The 21946-nt window shown below is 44.6% G+C and overlaps 1 protein-coding gene across 1 annotated transcript in view; it reads left to right on the top strand.

The window, feature by feature from the left end:
• The window catches only part of Pkd1l1 (polycystin 1 like 1, transient receptor potential channel interacting), a 145503-nt gene that overhangs the window by 1244 nt on the left and 122313 nt on the right, over nucleotides 1–21946 (top strand). Inside the window, exons 2-7 of the mRNA XM_071608980.1 lie at nucleotides 4112–4214; nucleotides 8690–8811; nucleotides 12091–12329; nucleotides 18372–18460; nucleotides 20483–20603; nucleotides 21057–21277. Of these exons, the coding sequence (XP_071465081.1) occupies nucleotides 4171–4214; nucleotides 8690–8811; nucleotides 12091–12329; nucleotides 18372–18460; nucleotides 20483–20603; nucleotides 21057–21277 (836 nt within the window). The 5' untranslated portion in view covers nucleotides 4112–4170. The remainder of the gene's footprint in view (nucleotides 1–4111; nucleotides 4215–8689; nucleotides 8812–12090; nucleotides 12330–18371; nucleotides 18461–20482; nucleotides 20604–21056; nucleotides 21278–21946) is intronic.

Below are 21946 nucleotides of genomic sequence, written 5' to 3'. Positions count from 1 at the left end.
GATGAAATTATGGCATTTGCAAGTACTTGGATCAAGCTGGAGAATATCATGCTAAGTGAAATAAGCCAAACCCCAAAACCAAAGGCTGAATGTTTTTTCTGATAAGTGGATACTGATCCATAATGGGGGCAGGGGTGGGTAGGGAAGAATGAAGGAACTTTGGATTGGGCAGAGGGAAGTGCGGGGAGGTGAGAGGGTGTGGGAGTGGGAAGGATGGTGGAATGAGATGGACATTATTACATGTATGATTATACTACCGGTGTGATTCTTTTCTGTACTATGTACAGCCAGAGGAATACGAAGTTGTGCTCCATTTGTGTACAATGTTTGAAAATGCATTCTTCTATAACTACTTAGAACAATTTTTTAAAAATAAAAAATAATGTGCTTCAGAACCTAATAAATTCCCCCAGAGAGTGTGTGTGTATGTGTGTGTTGGTTGGTTTCTTTTTCTTCTTTTTTTTTTTTTTTTTTAGCAAATGTATTGGACAACATAGGTGGTTATTTAATTATCCACTCAAAATAAATCGAAGTGATAAAGTGATCACTGAACCCTGAAATCCTAAAAGATGATCCCTACTGTGATAACTGCAGCCCTCCCCTCCCGTGGAGTTGCAGCATGTGATTTTGCAGAGAGAACAGGACATTGATGCCCTTCCTACATTCCAAATGGCTGAAGGACCAAAGGCATCTGGGGGAAACTTACCAAGGTGTTAGTTATGTGATAGACTGAGCTATGGATATATTTATGTTGAAGCCAATGGGAAGCATGCATGATTATAGATGAAATGGGCATCCTTTGTAATCCAACAAGTATTTATGATTTGTATAAGACAAAATTACCATTTTTGTCCCTGTTTATTGGTGCAGGGGATTGAACCTAAGATCTTGAGCATGTTAGACACATGTTCTACCACTGAGTCACACCCACAGCCTCTGAATGCTCATTTTTAGTCCCTGCTATACAAAATTGTGCTTTTACTAACTTGAAAATGGCCTTCAAAATGCTCTGGTGTCTCTCCATTACAAATTACAAGGCACCCAGCTATTTTTTCACAAAGTCATGTTATAACCATGTTTAGTGGAGCTACTGTTGAGCCTCAAAGATGGTTAACACCCTTTTCCCTGAAAATTAGCACCTTTTGGGACATATTTATGTTAGGGAAAACAGCCCAGAAAATGTTGGGAGGGCATAAGATCCCAGACCCCCTCTGGGGAGGATGTTTGTTTCCCAGGTCCATCTCATGATTGGCTGATTGCTCCAGTTGCTGGGTGGGGTGGGGACTGGGAAGGCTCCCTGCTCTGGCCATGGACAAGGGAAGCCCAGTTCCCTTCTGTGCTTCAGAACCCCCTTCTAGCCATTCTCCTGCTTGCACTCATTTGCCTAAAGCCATCTGTGATTTTGATGCTGAACAAGAGGACCCATGGGACCTGGGTGGAGGGTGCTAATTGGAGCATTATCCCTATTCTCTTTGGTGCAATCCACTCCAGGGATTGGCTCAGCAAGTGGTAAGTTGCACATTCTACCAAGATCTTTCCCTTATTTATTTATGCCACAATTTCATTACCAAAAATTGGCCCTGGTGCTGTGTTTGGTACTCTGTGTGTTGGGACCTCAAGTGCTTCTGAAGGTGAGGTGGCTGCTGTGCAGGATTCAGAGTATCTAAAGATAGACAATAGTGTCCTCATTGGACAAGGTGCTTCTAGGAATGTAATAGAAATGGAGTGACTGCCAATTTGCTAAGACCCTTATGGAGTGAAAGTCAGTGCCATCCCAGGAAATACCATTTGAAGGTAAGAAACTGAGGCATGAAGGTCATGAGGTAATAATAATCAGAGCCTGGGCTTATGACCTGAGAAGCAAGGTTGATTACTCATGAGAAACATCATTCTAAAATTAATTTCCCCCTGTATGTTTTACATATGCATTGTCTAAGTTGCAAATATACTCACCCAAATCATTAAATGCCATCCATGACATGGGAGAACAGTTCCTCACCTTTTCATTTTAGCAAGAACCCTATTCAGTTGAAACAGCAGCAGCTACCTTTTTTTTTTTTTTTTTTTTTTTGTAATTCACTGAATCCTCTAAACAACCCTGTTTGCTTTTTTCTTAGATGTTGAAACTCTTCAGGTGACGTTACCCACCTTCTAGTATCCATTTATCTTTTAAATTATAAACATCTAAACACCCTAAGTTTTGTGTGCAGTAAGGCAGGGTGTGATTGGATAAATTATTACTCAAGAAGCAGGATAAAAAAATTTTGAGTATTAAATCTGACATACAAAGTCTATGGTTTAAAAATAATTCTAAGCTTTTGTTCCATGCTTACCCATGGTGAAGGGGAGAGGATAGTTTTATTCCATTCTCTGCCTTCCCGAAGGATCTCCCAAAGCTCCTTCTTGCTTTCTCCAAGGTGGGGGAATGGAAGTGGGGGAGCTGGTATCTGTCCCTGCACATGAATTTTGTGCAAAAAAAGAACTTCTTTTCTTGTCCCTTTTTCTCCCTTTATCAAAGTCATTTCTAGAACTCCACATGATGTTTTCCAGCTCACTTGATCATGTCCAGTTCTAACCTTAAGTGATATGTCTCTCTGTCCTCAAGAGTGACACAGTATGACTTTGGCTCTGTATTGGGCTCCATGTTGTACTAACAAAGTGTCCAGCAGACCCCAGGTCACGAGGAAAAGGCAGAGGATATGGCTGTCTGGGTAACTCCATTCCCTGGCTTCACCCTTTCTGAGGATGGGATGCCCACAGCACTGCCAGGAAAGAGAGGAGCTGCCCAGCCTAGAATAGGCCACCAGGATATTCTGTGATGATGGAAATGCTCTGTACCATTGCTGTTGATTTCTTTCATTTGACTACCGTGACTGGCCATTGATGGGGAAGCTAATTCTCAATTTACTTCATTTAAGCTCCATTAGCTCCAAGTGCCTGGGGTTCTTACTCAGGACAGGGCAGTCACATTTCTTCTCCCAATTATGTTACTTTCTTTGCTCTTCACCACTTCCCAGTGTCTTTGATTAGCAATGTTGGCTTCACTCACTGAATTTAGGTCATGGTTCTCATTACGTCCAGCCCCAAGGCTGGGTGGGGGTGGGGAGGCAACAGAGCAAGGTGGGCTATTGATATCTGATCTGCAGATGTGGGTGCCAGAGGCAGGTGTCTTTACTTAGGAACTCTCTTTGGACATGAGCCTTTAGATTTGACAGGAAGGTGTCAGAGCAAACAGCAGGGCTTTTTAGAGGTTTTGTTTGCTTACAAACAAATTGCAATTGGCAACTTGTCCATCCTTGGGCCCAAATACATTTGAAAGTATGCCACTAACAATACATGTCCCCAGATCTCTGGGATTTATGCTCAGCAAACATAGTGGGGAGAAAACTAGAGGAGCTGATATGGCAAGGAGAGGTGATAAGAAGACAGTCTCCTGGGAAGTGTGGCCCATGAGGCTTCTGGGCTGTTTACTCACTGGTCAGTCTGAGGAGCTGCAGTAAATTTCTAGCAAATATAGGATTTAGACAAATTTGCCCAGGGCCAAATCCTACAGGCTTTTTCCTTGTCCTCCCAGGGTGTTCTTCCCTCATTTCTATGAAATGTTGATGTAAAGAATTAAGAACTAACAAATGCCTTATAAAAAGAAATAAAAAGAATGTTTTATAACCAATAGGACATAATCCCACCCTTTGAACTGCAAATGAGGAAATGGGCTGAGGGCTACAGAGAGCAGCTCATTCCTAGGGTCCATGTAGAGGGAGAGGCAAGCTGTGGGAGTAGACAGCGAACCTAGGATGCTCCTTCCCTGCAAGTCTGCCCTGTGAATACTCTTCTGTAAGGTGTCCTATTCTTTTTATTATCAGATTTCTCTCAGATTTCATGTATAGCCTCTCCTGTAAGGAGTGATCTGTTTCAGGCAGCCACACAAAGATCCCTATCTAAATCATGCCTCAGAAGAAGTTGTCTAAAAGGATTGGGAGAACAAAAGCTGTTTCAGATTAGGAAAATAGTACTGAAGTGTATTTTTTTCTCCATGTATGACATGTGTCCTGATGTGAGGTTCCAGTGAAGAAGCTCGAAGCATTGAAGCCCCCATTTCACTGTCTTCCAGGAAATGTTGGAGAAAGCTGGCGTCCTTACCACTGTATCCAAGACAGGCCGACACAAGGCATGGGTGAGGTGAAGGCCAAGGGCATTTGTGATGGCCAGGAAAGGTGAGCCAGGGCAGTTCTCTAGGGGCTTGATAATCTGGACTACACAGTATGCCCTCAGAAATGTTACTTTCAAAAGAAATGTTTTACTTTTTTTAAAAAAATGTGTGTGTGGTGGTGGGGGGGGCGTTTAAAGCAGTTGCCCAGATTGAAGAATTGTACATATCTAGAATTAAAGTTTAGCTGTCTTTGTGATGTTCTAAGTAGGACACCTGTGATTGGCCTATGATATCACAAAGATTGACTCCAAAGAAAACAGACACTTGGTATGTTAATTAGGCAAATCCAGATTCTTTCTACTTTCCCTCCTCTCTGCCACAAGAGGGTCTGTGCTCTGATGTGGCATTCTGATCCTCAAAACTCTTAGGGTTGTTCCTGGGAAAATGATCTAAAGGACATTCTGGGCTCACTCTGGTGGGGAGGTGGGGGATGAGGGCTACTGTAGCAGCAGGTGCAGCTGGGAATGGATACATCCCTGAAGGCATCTGAGAGGACTCTTCTAAGGCTGCCTTCATAACTGAGCAGTGCCAACTACTCTTCCTGTCAAAGATGCCCACCACATTCCCAGGCCCACCTGCTACCAGAAGAGGACACTGTTAGTGTCACATCATGTCACCAGCAGGCAGCTGGTGGCAGAGTTTGTAATGTCACAGGCTTCAACGCAGCATTCTGTACACACAGGGTGTGGGCAAGAGGGTTAAGATATAAGACACATGGGCTGAATCCCTGTGACCTCACACCATATTCTGCCATCAGCTCTCTGCTGGTGGCAAGATGTGGAACTAATGTCTTCCACAATCCCTTCCCCAGGTCTGGGACAGTGGGGTGACCTGGCTGTGGGACCTGGCGTGAGGGAGAGATACCTTTTCCATAGACTCTGTCCAGGTGGGCAGGTACCCCAATGCTGTGAGTTCAGAGTCAGAACACTGGTCCTGAGTGTACCCCACATCCTAGCAGGGGACCTTAGCAGGATGCTTCACCTCTTTTCCCCCAGGGTTCTCACCCTGAGAATCTGAACAGCTGTCCCATCTGTACTCTCCATGGGGTCCTTACAGACAACAGTGAAGCAATAACCTTAGGAAATATTTGCCTTCCTGCCTTATTTACCTTACTGTTTGCTTCTGCATCCCCTCCATCATTTTACTAAAGAAACCAAGGCAACCTGTGATCAGGACAATTAGGCTGCCCAGATTGTTGGGTTGGCCACATATATGCTTGGAAATTTCTTTGCATTGTGTTGCTGCTGCCAAAGATTGGCCAATTTCATCTACAGATTTTTTTCCTTGACTTTTTTTTTTAATTATCTTTCCTTTTATCCCAAATTCACTTCTTGCCAACTCCCCAAGCCTTGGTTGGCATATTTGACATTCACTGTTATCAGCCAAGGAATTAGAAGAGATTATCCCTTTATTCATAGTAGTATATGAAGAGTTCCTCATCTGTGGCCTGTAGGATCCACAGAATGGATAAAAGTTAGGTTGGCTTTTCCCTTAGTTTTATCTGCTTTCCAAATCCTTGCAGAAATCCTTCAGATTTGGTAGTATGATTTGCATGTTTCCAAAGTTTTCCCATTTCTTTCATTTTCATTTCCCATTTTCCTGGCCTTTGGAACTTAAGCATGCTTAAAGTAAGACAAGAAAATCCTTGGAATTATTCAGTAGCTTATAGAGGTCTTCTACTTAGTGACCATCTTCATCTTCAAAGTTTAGCTTTATGCTTCTCTTTAAATATGCAAGGTGCTCGTCTGCCCTCTAGTGGCAGCTTCTTGGTTACTGCATCAAGAACCAAGCTTGTAGAAGCCTTGACGAAATTAAAATATATGTCTTCTAGATTTCATAGACATCCTAGAGAGAGATTAAAAATACTGCAAAACTGAAAGCATCTTCATGGGAGAGGGAACCTAGGATGTTAAAATGAGGATAACACTTGCCTGTTATTGAACACTTAACACAAGCAGCTTTCTAGAATGACAATCCTGGCGGCAGCCTCATGAAATAATTTCCTGTCGTTCCCGTCCTACGGAGCAGGATGAGGAGGACAAGGAGAAGGAGGCTGTCAGAGAGGTGGAGTAACTGCTCTGTCTAGGAAGAGGCAGATGTGGGGCCTGTTCTTTACATGGGCACAATAGCCCATGTGGAAACCGGAGGCCAGTAAAGGTTTCCATTACTCCATTGCAGCCCTGCTCTGCAGCTGGGAGCTGACATGGACAAGAAACCCAAATCACACCATCAGTTTCTGTCTACGACCAGAACCCAGGGTACCTGCATCTTAGTTCAGGGATATTTCATTTGCTGTACACAGATCTTCTTAAGGTTGTTGACTAGGTGTCAGATACAGATTATCCAGGCTTTGAGGAGCCAAAGCCTGGAGGGCAAGGACCAGGCACCTGGTGCTAACAACTATCTGATAAACTGAGAGTGGCTAAAGTCTTCCAGGCCTAAGGTATCCCAGAGAAGTCAGCACCACTGTGCCAAGGCAGATAACACCCGGAGGCTGACTGTGCACTGCAACTTGAACTCTGGAAGAACCTGCAGGAAACATAGGTAGAAGATGGCATGGACCTGAAATTGGCTTTGGGTGCTTAAGGACCAGTGTAAATGTTGGTGCTGCCACTTACAAATTGGTATGAACTTGGACAAATTAACTCAACCACCTGGGCCTCCACAATCCCCTCTTACAAAGTAATTGCTCTTAACTCTGTGTTAATTTTCTGTTGCCTTCAGTAAGGCATTGAAATAACCAATTTATAAAGAGAAAATTTTGTTTTGCTCACAGTTTTGGAGGTCCCAGTCCCTGATGGGTTGACCCTGTCACTTTTAGGCAGCACAGCCCACAGGGAACACGTTGCAGAGCAAAATTCCTAATCTCGTGACCAGGAAGTAGGAAGCCAGAAATACCTGGGTCCCACAGTCCCCTTTGAGGACTCACCCCCAATGACCCAAAGACCTCCCAGTAGGCCCCACCTCTCAAAGGTTCCATTGCTTCCCCATTGTGCCACTCTGGGGACCATGACTTCATCTCACTGGGCTTTGGGAGACACTGAAGATCCAAACTGCAGCATCCTCTCCAATTTTCTGTAAAGATTAAGGAGGATTTCAGGGTGTACCCCAAAGTGTTGGCAGTGTTGCACATTCACGTGACCACGAACTGGCATTGCTCCTGTCTACAGCCTGCCCAATCCACACAGGGCTACAAGAACGTGGCCTCAGCCTGAGAGTGAACTGCAAGATCCACAGAAGGTGAAGCATGAGATGGGAGTGTCACCGGATGAGGTCTGAGGAGGTCCCAGAAGGGAAAAGAGCACTTCAGCTCAGCTTTGGCAGGTTTTTTACTTACACTATAGAAAGGAATTTCAGGGTGCATCAAAAGAGGCACAAATAGAGACTTGTTCAGGGAAGCAAGGAGATTTATTCAGCAATAGTGCAGGATTTGCATTCAAAGGGAGGAATGCTTTGGGGCAGCAAAACAACTTCCCCTCCATCCTCTTAGGGACTTATCAGTGGGTGAGGTATTGGGGGTCTCTGGCTTCTTTTAAAGGAAACCTTGTAAAAGGCAAACATGAGAAATGTAAGGGGGTGCCATCAGGCTAATGAACTCGATTCCTTGGATTGTGGAGCACAGAGCAGGCCGTGGTGGTCTGGTTCTTCTCAGAATCTTCTGGTTGACACTATCTAGTTAATATGTAGCACTTGGAGGGCACCATATCATGGGTCTTTAACGATGTCTCTCTAGACTTTTAAAAATCCGTCTAAAAATACATTTTGTAAACAACTATATGTAGGCACTAATTAACTGGACTTGTGGTACTATAAAATTTATTGACCCTTTTAAGAATTTAGACCTGGAGCAAAATAGGCCTGAGGGGTGAAAGTGAAGGTATTCATGGAGCTTCCATACTTAAAGTTTGAGTCCCTGTTTTCTTCTGTCTCCTTTCTACCTAGCCTCATTTTTCCATCCTACTTCAGAAGCAAGTGGAGTCCTGGAAAGGTGGCAGCTTCAGGGCTTAGCATGAGGGACAGCTCTTTGCATCTGAGCAGTCCAGGCCTGCGGACAGCTGGAAAATAGAAAATAGAATGCAATTGAACCCATAGGCATTCTTCCTTTTTATTTTTTTTAATTAAAAAAAAATTAAATTCTGTACTAAGTTGCTGAGTCTGATCTCCAACTTGTGATCCTCCTTTGCCTCAGCCTCCCAACATTACAGGTGTGCACAATCATGCCGGCTGTGAGCATGGTTTTAACAGATGGGAACTGACTGCTTTTAACAAGTCATATGGGAACTGAATTTCAGTGAACTCTGGCAAACAACCCTCAAATTTGGAAGACCAAGTGCACCTAGAAGCAGTTGCTCCTTGCTTGTGTGGCAGCCAATTTTGTGCTTAAGGAATCTGTGACAGAAATATAGATGGCTACAGAATGGTTATGATTAAACAATGGTGCTTAAATTAATGGCCCTCTATTTATTTCCACCCCTTCAGGTGTCTCCAGGACGCTTGCTACCTTTCTTGGTACGGCCAGACCCCTATAGAGGCTCAGAAGAATAGAAGTCTTCGACTGTGCAGCTACAGCCTTTGCCTTCCTTACAGCCAAGGGCCAGTGGGTGAGGTGCTGGGAAAGGGACATGGCTACCAAATCCTGGCCAAGGGCACCCACAAGCTGGAGGGTTTCAACCCTTTCCCACAGGAGGAGACAAGGACTCTGTGCAGCACCACCCATGGTGGGAGGCGGTCTTGGGGTTTAGAACACATGTCTGAACCTAAGCCTGTGGGCTCAGCTCTTCCCCTGAGGATTCCCTTCATTGGGAAGTGGGGTGGGATCTTAGTAAACACATATTACACCTGTAATCCCACTGGCTCAGGAGGCTGAAGCAGGAGGATCGTGAGTTCAAAGCCAGCCTCAGCAATGGTGAGGCGCTAAGCAACTCAGTGAGACCCTGTCTCTAAATAAAATACAAAACAGGGCTGGGGATGTGACTCAGTGGTCTAGTGCCCCTGAGTTCAATCCACAGTACTCCTCACCCCTACCCCCACCCCAAAAAATATAAGTTACTGTTATAGGGGCAGCAAAACAACTGCACCTCCATCCTCTTAGGGACTTATCTGGGCCTGCAAATAAACTGGTCTAAGAAGATTAAAGGGGGAAAACTTAAAAATTTATTTTATACAAGTTTTATGTGTCCTGGGAACCCTCATAAGAAAATGAAGACCTAAAGAAGAGTTAGTCAGTGACTTCCATATTCAGTTGGACAGAGAATGGCAAATTTTGGAAATGTCATAAGGCCAAGGCTATTGAGGAAGACCAGGAAGATAAGGGTTAGTTTAACAAGCCTGTTTGTATAGGATTCTCTTGGCCTTAACATTGGTGATAAGAATGTTGCTTTTATTGCTTGCATAGGAAGGGCATCTTTCACATGGGAATTTCATCTTCTGCTTTTAAGAAAGAGATGAAGGTCACAGTGATCTTGCACTTGTGGTTTTCAGAGCTTTTAACTTAACAATCAATAGATCAGGGTTGTATATTTTAACTCCTTCTCTGGGGCACACCACAGACCTTCTGTTCCAGGAAGGATACAGAGGCCAACCCTGAGAACCCCTGTGTATATAGTGGGGCCTCCAGAGGCCAGTAAGGGGAATGCTAATGTTCTAAGAAGTTCCATGTGTATTGGGGTGGAGGCTAGAGGGCATTCTTGTTCCTCCTTCACCCAGGGAATATTTCCAGTTTTTTTGTTTTGTTTTTGTTTTTCAGTATTGAGGATAGAACCCAGAGCCTTCAGCATGTCAGGCAAGTACTCTTCCACAGAACTACATTCCCAGACCCAAGTGTTAATTTTTTAGATAATAGTAATAAAATAGTTGACTGAAATTTAATTTCCATATTCCTTTAAGTAGAAATAACTTTTTCAACTTCGATTATGCATTTCATAGATAAGAGGAGCTAAAAAATACTGACTTTAAATTTTTAAAGAAAATGTCAGGGACACATCAGTTTGTTTTAACAGGTCAGACTTTTCTTCACATCACTGAAGCACAGTAGTTTTGAAGACTGATGACTTTGGAAGACACAAAGGAACTTACTATTCTGATTAATTCCAAAAAAATTCTAAATATTTTCCCCCACAGGTATATCCAGTTCAAGAAATGATTTCATACCTGAGCGGTCACATCCATCCTGTGGTTGACAGCTGAATCAAACTCCTAAATTACTTTTAAAGAACAGGATCATAGCCTTAAGTTTTTATCTCCAGTGTTTATTATCACAAGATATTAATACACTGGATTCTTGATAGTAAATTGTAATGCTGACTCCAAATGTTTAAACTGGATTCAACATTGTTCTAGAAAGTTGAGTGTTCTGGAAAACTAGGGGAAGCTGACAACCTGTGATACTGCCCAAGTGGTACCCTGAAATTAACAAATACCACTTTGAAGCATCACCCTCTATTGGCCAGGCCCTGCCCTGCCCTGGTGCAGCTCCAAAACTTGCCACTCAAAGTGTAGCATGGGACCTGGGACTGGGTTCTTTGTATTGCAAATTCCAAGAATGGAATCCACAGATACAAGGGTGAGAGCAAAGTAACAGGATGTATTAGAGTAATCAAAGGAAAGAAAGCAGAGCTCCCAAAGGGGAGAGGTCCCAAGGGAGGGATGCCACAGTGTGGCTGTTGTCTAGGGTTTATATAGATCTCTAGGGTTAAGCTAACCTCCTCCCCATTCCTGGGTAAGACACTCAGTGTCCACAAGCTCTTCACATACCCTTTCTCCAATCAGGTTCCTGTGCCGTTTTTGGTGGTGATGGTGGTGGAGTCTGGATACTAGGCAGCATGTGTCTCACTATCAGCTACTTTTTCTGCATACACAGGAGTTTGCCTGACTTTGATGAGGCCTGGCTTGTGTCTGTAGTTTCTCAGTCTGCTACACAGAAAGTTGACCTTGAAGGAGCCCACGTTTCCTGCTTGCTCATTTTAACTTTTCTCCTGCCTCAAAAGCAGCCTGCAGAGCTTCAGTTTCCTCTCCCTGTGAGTGCCTCTGGTCCATGTAAGAGGCTGGGGTTAAAGGAGCATAGACCTATGCGTTCCCTTATAGAATTGGAGGTCAAACAGAACAGCAGCACTGTGCTCCCCTCCCCTCTGCAGCCCTCCAGTCCCACCTCCCCTCACAGAGTCCTTGTCCCACCCTCCTGCTCTGGGGACAAGGACTCTGTGAGGGGAGAAACGGGCTGAAGAAAGGGAAACTCTTGCACCAGGGACACTGTCTGGCTTCACACTCAGGGTGGCTCTGTGCAGGGCCAACTGAAGCAGAAACATTTTTCTTTAACTTTGATTATGAACAAATTCAAATACTCACACAGTAGGAAATGGTATCATGAATACCTTTGAACATGGGTCAAGATCTTCCTACATCTGCTCTCCACACACATGGAAGGCAACAGCGCCCTTCTTCCCCTGCCAGGTGGAGGCTGGCCCCTGGGCCTTCTGCTTGCCTGTGGTCACAGCCAGATTGCCTGTGTGTACTCCTAGCTGTAACTTCAGGACATCCTCATTGCTCTTCCTTTTTGCTTTTCCACAGTTCCTCTGGACTGTGGTTTCCTCCCCTTTGCTACACATCCCTGAGTTGTGACCCCTTTGCCACCATCATTTTAGAGTTGGACTATCAGTGTATTTCTGTCAGAGACAATCTTCCTGGTGTGGCCAGTAGTAGTGCCTTCCCGACATTGCCTACTGTGTTACACCTAATGTCAGCATGCATCCCAAGGAGTCCAGTCTTCTTAATTAGCCTATAGTCCAGGGAAGCCTTGACCTGGCATAGAGGCCAAGTCTTTGTTTCTGCTTTTATCTCCCTGCACATGGCCGCCTTCCAAATATGCTTTTCTCCTTCTCTAGATACCCATGCTAATTCCATGCTGTTGGTGAGCAATGAGCAGTGTAGCTGTCCTGCCTGTGCTCTGAAAGGGATGACAGGAAACTTCAAGTTCCAGAAGCTGCAACCATGGGCTCCCAGGGAGAAGGTGTGCCTTACACCGAGCTGCTCCTATGTCCGGGGAAATGTAGCTTTTCTTCCGGAGAACAGTACGTGTGCACCATGCTGCTTGGAAAGCCTGTGTATTCCAGCAGTTTATCAGGTACTGTGTTCCCATCATGCATGTTTGTGCCCAAGAAACAAGCCTAAGTTATAGAGTTTTCATTCTGTGGTGACAACCAGAACATAGCTCCACAGAAAAGAAATGTGGAGAAGGCAGCCTCAGCCCAGGGGAGGGGGACTACAGCTCAGGTGGAGATTGGGGCTGTCCCTCAGGTAGGAGGTGGGACAGTTCCCCAGGTGACGAATGGAGTTGTTCCCAAAATGGGGAGTGGATTGTTCCTCAGGTGGAGAATGGGGCTGTGCCTCAGGTAGAGAGGGGGGCTATCATGGGAGAAGAAATGTCTCTGAAGAATGATCCTAGGAGTTCCCAGAAAGAAAGGAGAATTTGACTCAGGACCAATGGGTATCTTAGCATAGATGATAGAACAGAATTTCAGAATGTACCAGTTAAAGGCATAGAGAGAAGTTTATTTGGAAAAGTAATTATGTATTCAAGGGAGAATGGGGGCAAACTCAAGAGAGAGAGAGGCCAGTGACTCAGGGGTGGCTGAGGGAAGAGGATAACAAGCTCGAGGCCAGCCTCAGCAACTTAGCAAGGTTTTGTCTCAAAATAAAAAATAAAAATGAGATATCGCACCCTTGGGTTCATTCCACAAAGATGTGGGGAAGGGAAAGGAGGAGGGAGAGAGACTCTCTACTCTCCAGATACAAAATGTATACCCTATAGCCACATACCCAATGAATCACTTCTTCCAGCCACAGCCCTACTGCCTCCAGTTACCACTCAGTTTAACCCATCAGGGATTAATTCACTGATTAGGTTAAGGCTATAACCCAATCAGTTCTCTGATCCTTCTTGTATTGTCTCACATGTGAGCTTTTGGGGGATACCTCACTTCAAAACCATAACAGTTTCTCAGAAGTTGCAATTATTCATGGGCACTTTCTGTATTTCAGTGGTTTCATGTGTGTTTCCTACATTTTAATAGTTCAAGGATGCTTTCTTTGGGACTCAGTATCTCTCCCTGTATTACCAAATTTCTTTCTCAGGGCTGTTCCCCAAGTAGGAAGGGAGGTCATCCTTCAGGCAAGGTGGGGTCCAGTCTCACAGATGGGGGTGGTACTCCCTCTCAGAATGCTCCAACCAGAAAAGGCTGCTAGCGGCTGAGAGCACAGGAAGCATGTTTTCTTTGAGGGGTGTGGGGAAGCTCTTTGAAGTCCCTATTAATAAAGTTCTAGTTACCTGGAAGTACAGGAGTTCATTGATACCTGTTTGTCAGAGGACTGACAGAGATGGGGTCTAAAGGCTGGGGTAAGGGGACAGGCACTGGCAGTCAATAGAAATGAGAACACAGGGGATATCCTAAGGATGGGGAAGGTGGAGGGTGGTTGCCATACTGGGGGTGGGGCAGGAAGAAGAACAAAAACTACCTGGACTGATATGCTTTTAACCAATGCTTTTGACTCCAGTTACACAAAATCAACCCAGAATTGGTGCTTTTGTGTTTCAAATTCCAGGAGCCAGTTCTCTGGGGAAGCTCCCCGATTGTCTGCTGGCCTTGGGAAAAATTACTCTGGAGTTAATTTTTTTTTCAAATTCTTTATGGAGGCAACATTACAAGACTTTCCCTGTCTTATGCGTAGTACATCCAACAGCATTTGTGTTGAAAATGAACTTGAATTCAATCTGCATTGTTCATATTTGGAAGCCCTTCTATTCTAAGATTTCACTTCTGGCTAGGAATAAAGTTCAAAAAGGTATTTTGGAGGTTCTCAAGAAAGAATGCTTTTTTTTTTTTTGAAACTCTTTAATTTTTTATTGTTGGCTGTTCAAAACATTACATAGTTCTTGATATATCATATTTCACACTTTGATTCAAGTGGGTTATGAGCTCCCATTTTTACCCCATATACAGATTGCAGAATTACATCAGTTACACATCCATTGATTTACATATTGCCATACTAGTGTCTGTTGTGTTCTGCTGCCTTTCCTATCCTCTACTATCCCCCCTCCCCTCCCCTCCCCTCCCCTCTTCTCTCTCTGCCCCCTCTACTGACATTCATTTGTCCCCCTTGTATTATTTTTCCCTTTCCCCTCACTTCCTCTTGTATGTACTTTTGTATAACTCTGAGGGACCTTCCATTTCCATGCAAGCAAAGGTGAATGTCTAATGATAGTCTTATGAGTCCAATGATGGAAGAAGAAGGACCTGCATTTCTCATGTTAACAATGCCAGTAGCTCCATCTGATGACTCTTATTGGTCCTCAGCACCACCCCACCCCCAGTCCCCACCTGCAACTTACACAAGGGGCAAACAGACCTCATGCCTCTTGAGCACTTGGTGAAGATCTGTTATGCAGGGTCACCTGTGGAGCTTCAAAATCAACAGACTGTTAGAAATACCCAGGTGCTGCAAGAAATCAAACACATGCCGGGAAGTGGTCCAAAATGAGTGGGCAAGGCAAATTTTACTTGTGTTGGGATACCTGGCTAGTAAGTGTTCCAGGAGGGCAGTCAGCCTGCTTTCATCCCTAACGCATTGCTTCCCTTTGTCCTGATAGGAGGATCTCAGGGTTACAATCTATGCAATTAGCTAATTTTAAAATTGGGGAGGACAAAGGGAAGGGATATAATTAAAATGGCTACTATTCAAGTGGATCTTACATCCCAATTAAAACTAAATACTATCTTCTGCTACTTCTTACAAGACCAAGTCAATCAGTGCCCAACCCCTACCTGTACATATTCTAACAGGATAAGTCTGGCATGGTTCTGTGCCTTGATGCATCCCTCTCCCTCCCCCCACCACCTGGACCTCAGCTGTCAGCACAGATGGATGCCTTCAGAACTTGACCATCAGAGTTCTGGGAGTCTCCATACTGAAATGTGCACCAAGGGGCTCTCTAGTTCCTGCTGTGAGACCACCCTCTGCACTGCTTTCTGGCAGTTTCCTCTCCATAGCCTCAGCAGACTGCCAGTTCATGCTCAAGTGAAGGCCACAGGAAGTCATGATCCAGGGCAACTTGTTGATGGGGCTTAGTTACAGGCTCATTCATGTCCTGCAAAGTTAAGATTCTGCATGGAGTTTTAAAAATCCTTCTGCTACAAGAGGAAAATCAAATATGTCTTTTTAACTTCCAGAGGATTTGAAGAGTTCTTTTTATTGGTGGAACTGATTACAATGAATTAAAGTCATAGTTGGTAGTTTAAATGTTATGAGGTTAAGAAACAAATTCAATTTTCTAGTTCCAACATAAAAGGAGTAAATACATCTCATCAGGTCTACTATTTCAGTAGAACCTTATGGATTATGGAAGACTAAGAGAAAGGGAAAGTGGAATTTCTCCAGCAGGCTTGAACCCCAGCTGTTTGAGGTGCCTGTATGTGGTTTTCCTAGTCGTACTGCTCATGTTCATACATTGGGACACTCTGTACTTGCCTCAGGCATGGTGATAACCCCTGCAGATGATCAGCATAACCTCTTTGTCATAGCACCTTCAGGTATGTGGAGTGCACGGTTTTTGGAGTTTGTCACTTTCTGAATTCTGTTGGAGATGTGAGCATCTTGATTGTGTTCTTGAAGGAGGCAGATTCAGGACTTCTGAGCCTAGCACTGCACTGATTCAGACCACAGCCACTCTGGGTATTGCACCTCTCCCCATGCTCAGTGGAGGACCCAAGGATCCTGAGAATGAACTGGAAAAGGCCCTGCCCTCATGAAACTCATGGCCAAGAAAGGAAGAGAAACACCATGCCCATGAAAAATATCACCAAAGAACTGTGTCCAGAGGCTACAAGGAGCCCAAGAGGGTAACACCTCCTCTTGGAGACTGGGGGTAGTGAATACTAAGGCTGAACTTTGATGGATGAACAAGGGTTAGATGAAAGCAGAATTTGGAAAAGGCATTGACTTCAAAGAGAAACACGATATTTTTGGAGGAATATTTGAAGTAAAATATGTGGAGAAGAGCTGTGATAAAAAAATTAAGCTAAAAAGATAATCAGAGTAGATTCAGAGATTTCTTATACTAAATTTAGGAAGCTATCATGTAATTTTAGAACTTCAATAGTTATCAGAGAGTTTATCAATATTTTCATAGCTGTGTTCTTATTTAATATGAAGTGCAACTTATATTTTCCTTTATTTTTTTCTTCTTACTTTTCTCTCTCTTTTCAAAAACCATTTAACAATTTTTTGGAGAGCCGGTACTGGGAATTGAACTCAGAGTTGCTTTACCACTGAGCTACATCCCCAGCCCTTTTTATTGTTTACTCTGCCACAGGGCCTCACCAAGTTGCAAAGGCTGGTCTCAAACTTGCCATCCTCCTGCCTCAGGTTCCCAAGAACCATCAAACAATTTTAAAATGTGTAATTTGGTGGCATTTAGTACATTCACAATGTTGTGCTACAGTTATCACTGTCTGTTTCAGAGCACTTCATCACCCCAAAAGGAGGCCTGATACTCATTAAGCAGTCACTCCTGGCCTCTCCTCCCCTCCCCTCTGGAAACCACTAACCTGCCTTCTGTGTCTGTATATTTGCTTTTTCTGGATATTTCATGTAAATAGTTAAAGTTGGAAGATAAATCTAGGCCTTAAAATTGTCTTAGACACTAGCTTCTGTGAAAAAAATAAAATCTGTAGAAAAGACTCTCTGTTCTGGGAACTACAGAGAGAAACAATAGCTAAAAGGGGGATTTGGAGGCTTCTGGGGCTCTGTGGATCCCTCTCCTTTGCTGATCAGCTCCTCTTGCCTGTTAGCATTTGCAGACAGGTGGAAATGCCTTGGTTTCTGGGTTGGATATTTTCAGAAAGGGCCAGGATCAGCCCAGGCCCTGCACTGGGTGGGGTATTCCTGTTCTTGCTGTAGAAGAGATGAGACAGGAGCTGTCATGTAACCAGGTGTGAGTTGGCATCTCAGCCTCCAATGTGGCTTTCCTGAATTTTCTCCTGGGAGCTGAAGCATCTGGAAGCTGGCAGTTACAGATCTGTAAAATACTTGGAAAGTCAGTGCTTGTACAGTTCCATGTGCATGTTCCAGAGAGGGGAAGAGCCAACTTCTATACCAATGTTAATTTCCTGGAAATGCTGGTTTAAAAAAAAATGTCAAGAAGCAAAAATGAAGTTCTGGGCCCTCAATCTGAGGCATGGTGACTGCTTTCCATATGTAAGTTCACAATGGGTATTGTTTGGGGACAGAGCTTTCTGTGTGGGGGCAAATGAGTGGCCAGCTTTGACTCCTTCCCATGCTGTAGGTAACTCCCTGCTGTCCCAGTCACAGAGGAATTGTAGTTTTATTACAAGGAGAGCTGCATGGGTCAAAGCAGAGGTGTCAAATCCTCATGGGTAAAGGCCTCATGGCCTGATGGATTCCAGGCATACCAACCCCCACTCCCAGGCCCAAGTTCTGACTACGCTTAGGTCAAGCACATTGTTATTCCGGCATTCTCTCAGTCTAGCAACCGGTCCATCTGTCCTAGCTTCACAGGCATCTGTCCAATACTGTCTCCTTGGCTATTCTAGGTGGGCTGCTATCAGCTCCATCCAAATGGGTCCCCTGCCTTCCATTCCCCATTGTTTTTTCATACAGCAGCCAGACTGATGCTTCTGTAGCAGAGGTTGATGAGGACACATGTGCCCAGAGCCCTCCACCTCTTTCAGAATGAAGCTCTGTGTCCTCCATCTGACCACTCCCATCCTCCACTTATTCTGAGGTCACCTCCTGGGCTGTCCTGTTACCCTCAGGTCACTGCAGCCCACCACACTCTTTGACACTCCTCCAATGGGACAGGCATCCTCCTGCAGCTTCAGCTTTCTTCAGCTCCATTCAGATGTCTCACCACAGAGTAGCCTTTTGGTAACAGCCCCCCAAACCACCTGACTCTAACCCTCGCCCTCTGTGCTCTCTGGCAGCATTGGGGAACAGAGCCCATCTGTCCTCCTTGCTGCCTTTTCTCTAGAGTCCAGGGCAGTACCTGGCATGCATCAGAGATCAGTGCTATTTTGTGAGTGGAGATTGTTACTTTCCCAGATGTTGTCATAAGCAACTCTGACACTATTTTATTTTTTTCTCACAGAGCTTTTTGAAAACAACTAGAAAAGAAGCATTAAGTGCTATTAACAAAAGAACACAAGCTCCTTGTGGTTGGGAGAACAGTGCTGACAGGTACGTCCATGAACCATAGCTAAGTCAGGTTTTTCTGAACATTGCAGATGGCATGGGACTTGCAAAGAACCAGTCTTATGTCAAAGTCAAAGCTGGCTTCACAAGCCAAGAGTGGATTAGAAAATGTACCCCTTAGCTCCAATGGAAAAAAAAGAATGGAACTTCGAACTAGTATGCAAAATTGGACCAAGTAGCATGATGAATTTAACCTTGAGTGTTGGGGGTTACACAAGGTGATTTCAGATAAGATTCCTCCTGTCACTGTAGGGAACTCTGGGAAGTACACAGTGAGCCTTAGCTGGGTGCAAGTACTAGATTTCATGGGTGCAGAGCATGTGGACCTGAAGAGTAGAATTAGGTGAATCTCACGAGTGCTATGCTTTGTGAAATAGCCAGTCATTTAAAAAGGCAAATATTACTTGCTCCTCTTTATGAGATGCTTAGAGAGGTCTAATTCATACAGACAGAAAGCAGAATGATGGTGTCAGAGGAAGGGCATTGGAAGGACAGTGGGTAAATACGTGCCTGCTACAGCCCCAGTTTCGAAATTTGGGCCAAGTAGTCTTCCCCGACAGTAGGTTCAAGAGCTGAAGCATTTCAATTTATCTTAACAAGTTGTTTAGGAATTAACCAAAGTGTAACTCTGTTCAATTAAAGAGAAATCTTCAACTAGAATTAGTGTTCCCTCTGGGCTGCCTTGGGAAATGTCTTTCTTGTCTCTGCCACCCATGTGTGACCTGAGAATGAGCAGTCAACCAGGGCAGTGGTGACATTCTCCCTGTGCTGAGCTTCTGGGCTCCATTTCCCACCCACCGTTTGGCTGGCACAGTCCTTCCTTGGCCTGCAGTGGTAGTGAACCAAAGGTGGTTGGGTGAGCTAACCTCTGGACAGTGTGCTTGGTTGGCCTTCCTTTCCGGAAACAGAAGGCCTCTTAGCTTTGAGCAGAGTGAGGGTGTCTGTGGAGTACCTGTTGTCTGCCTTCTGCTGTCTATGAGGACACTCCCCATGTCAGCCCCTTGCTCAGAGGCCATTACACTTACACTGACAGGCACACGTACCCTTTTCCTTCTTTCCTGAAGCTCAACTAAGACAGCAGGATTTTTCCTTTTTAAAAGAACCTTACTACATTAAGAACTAAAAAAATATAAATATAGAAAGCAAGTTGGCAGGCTGATGAACAGATTAGAAAATATGTCACATTCCTAAGAAGGGCAAAACTAACTTGAGATATTCCTTCTGGAAAAGAGAAGGGTCAGGAAGACTGGCCATCAAAAGTTCCCGAGATCAGGTTTCAGATGAAGGAGAGAACAGCGCATGTGTTCTGCACCTTAAACTCCAAAGTTCAAGGAAGGCCATGGTGGAGAAGGGCATAGGGAGGCAGATGATGAGAGTTCAGGAACCAGTGCTACCTTCTGATTTTAACCAATATAACAGTTCACTCTCTTCGCTGGGCAAGTCTGTTCCCTGCAGAGCTCTGGCATGTTGCAAACACTGATAGTAAATAGAGTTAAGGCCCCAGAGGCTGACTAATGTGGATGGGGGCTTGAGGCGCCAACTAACCCCACCCACTCACCCAGGGCTCAAACCCAAGACCTGCCACCCTTAACCTCAAAACTCTAGGCCTGTATCCCTAGCCTATGGCCATATACTACAGTGCTTTTCAGTCAACCCAGGCCAACGTCCAGACCCCACAGGACAGACAGGGCATGTATAGAAAGTGATTTGCTCATCATGAAACTTCCAAAGCAGTGTTTTAGGTGGGCACAGATTTTTGTAAATTGCTCTAAATGTGCTCCCTTCTATCATGAGAACTTCTCCTGGAGCACCTGACCCAGCACTGTCTAGTTTACTTTCTGAGCAGATCATATCTCTGATGGTCCTTTGGGAAGGACTCCTGGAAATAGACCTCAGGTCACAGTAAGGGTCTTTCCAGCAGACTGGGATGATTAGAATCAGGTACCAAATGCATGACAGAAACAACACCAGATTTCCTTCTCATTCTGCCTTTTCTTTCATGATCAGAGCCCCTCACAAACTTTCTGCCGTGATTGGGAACCTCTGGAACAGCTGTGGCCCCAGCTTCTGTTATCAGCAGCTGCATGCCCCTAGGAAAGCAGATGGCACATTCTCTGGTCTATGTGAGGTTGGTGTCTGATCCCTGCCACACTGAACTTTATCAGAAAGCTACTGGCGAGAGTCTGGGGAACTGTCCTTGGAGTTTGTCAGTGACCCCTTTTTTGCCTTTCTAAGTTCTTTGGACACTGCACAAGCAGTTTTAAGGTATGAATAAAATTTGTCACTGCAATAAGGGAAAATCTACAATTTTATTGTCTTAAAGAGTGTCATTTCTGAGCTATTGGCTTCAATTGTAGAAGGTCATGTAAAATACCTGAATTCCTATCAGCTTAGCATGAATGGATAAGAAATGATCCTGAAATTCCTGATAAGACCTGCCTCCTATGTAGTGTGAGCCAGTCCCTGCTGGGTGCACTATCCTGTCATCTTTATTAAGTTGGTTTTTGACTATGGAGAATATCCAGTGCTGGGGCCAGGCCAGGCTATTGGAGAAGCCCTCCCTTCTCATTGAACTTTTAAGTTCCAGGGCACCTCTTCTGCAGCAGCCCCCTGCAACTTGAAGACAGGGATTTACTGCTGTGACATGGGACTGCTGTGCTTTGCAGAGGACACAGCCAAGGCACCACTCTCTGGGACTGTCACCATGGGGACCCCCACCAAGGCAGCCGGGTCCCCACAGATCACCAGCGCTCAGCCAGCTCTTCTGAGATGGCTTTCCTGTCTCTCCACTATCCCTAGAAGGTAGGGTGAGGTTGGTGGAGGTGTGCACTTTCCCACCCACTGTCACTACCCAGGCAATTGGTGACTTTAGCGTCTTCGTTGTTGCCTTTTTGAGTCACCATGCAGGGATGACAGACCTGGCTACCCTTTGCCATCAGTGTCCCTTGTCCCATGGTTCCCTTTGTTTTTTCAGATCAGTCAGTTATCCAGACTGAATCTGATCATCTGAACTTGTCTCTAACGGGACACACACAGCACTTGTGAGACAAGGGAAGTGCCAGGAGCATGAAAATTTCCTGTTAAGATACTCAGGCCATTTCTCCTCTCTTCTCTGTGGGGCTTTACCTTTTGCCTGTGCTGCCAGCTATCTAATTGTACCAACACCATGGGCTTCACCTGTAACTGCTTTTAATCGTTAATCGAAGTCCTGTAATATTGAAAGCTGAAGATTGAGTAGTCTAGACTATTTCCAAACCCCAACTTACTTATAGCACCAGGGACTGCGTGTGGGAATGTGGAAATGATGGCACGTGTACAGAACCATAGTACAGAACCATAGCAAGTCATGACTTGTGGAAGACACCATCTTTTAATTCCACTCATTGAGTGAAGAGAGAAAATATTTATATTTTACTCTTATTTCTGCAGCTAGAACAGTAGTTCTCAGATTTCTGCTGACCTCAGAGTCTC

This window comes from Marmota flaviventris, chromosome 1 (genome assembly GCF_047511675.1).
Source record: "Marmota flaviventris isolate mMarFla1 chromosome 1, mMarFla1.hap1, whole genome shotgun sequence".
Classification (NCBI taxonomy): Eukaryota; Metazoa; Chordata; class Mammalia; order Rodentia; family Sciuridae; genus Marmota; species Marmota flaviventris.
The sequence above is the reverse complement of the archived record's forward strand: the minus strand, read 5'-3'. Positions and strand labels throughout refer to the sequence as shown.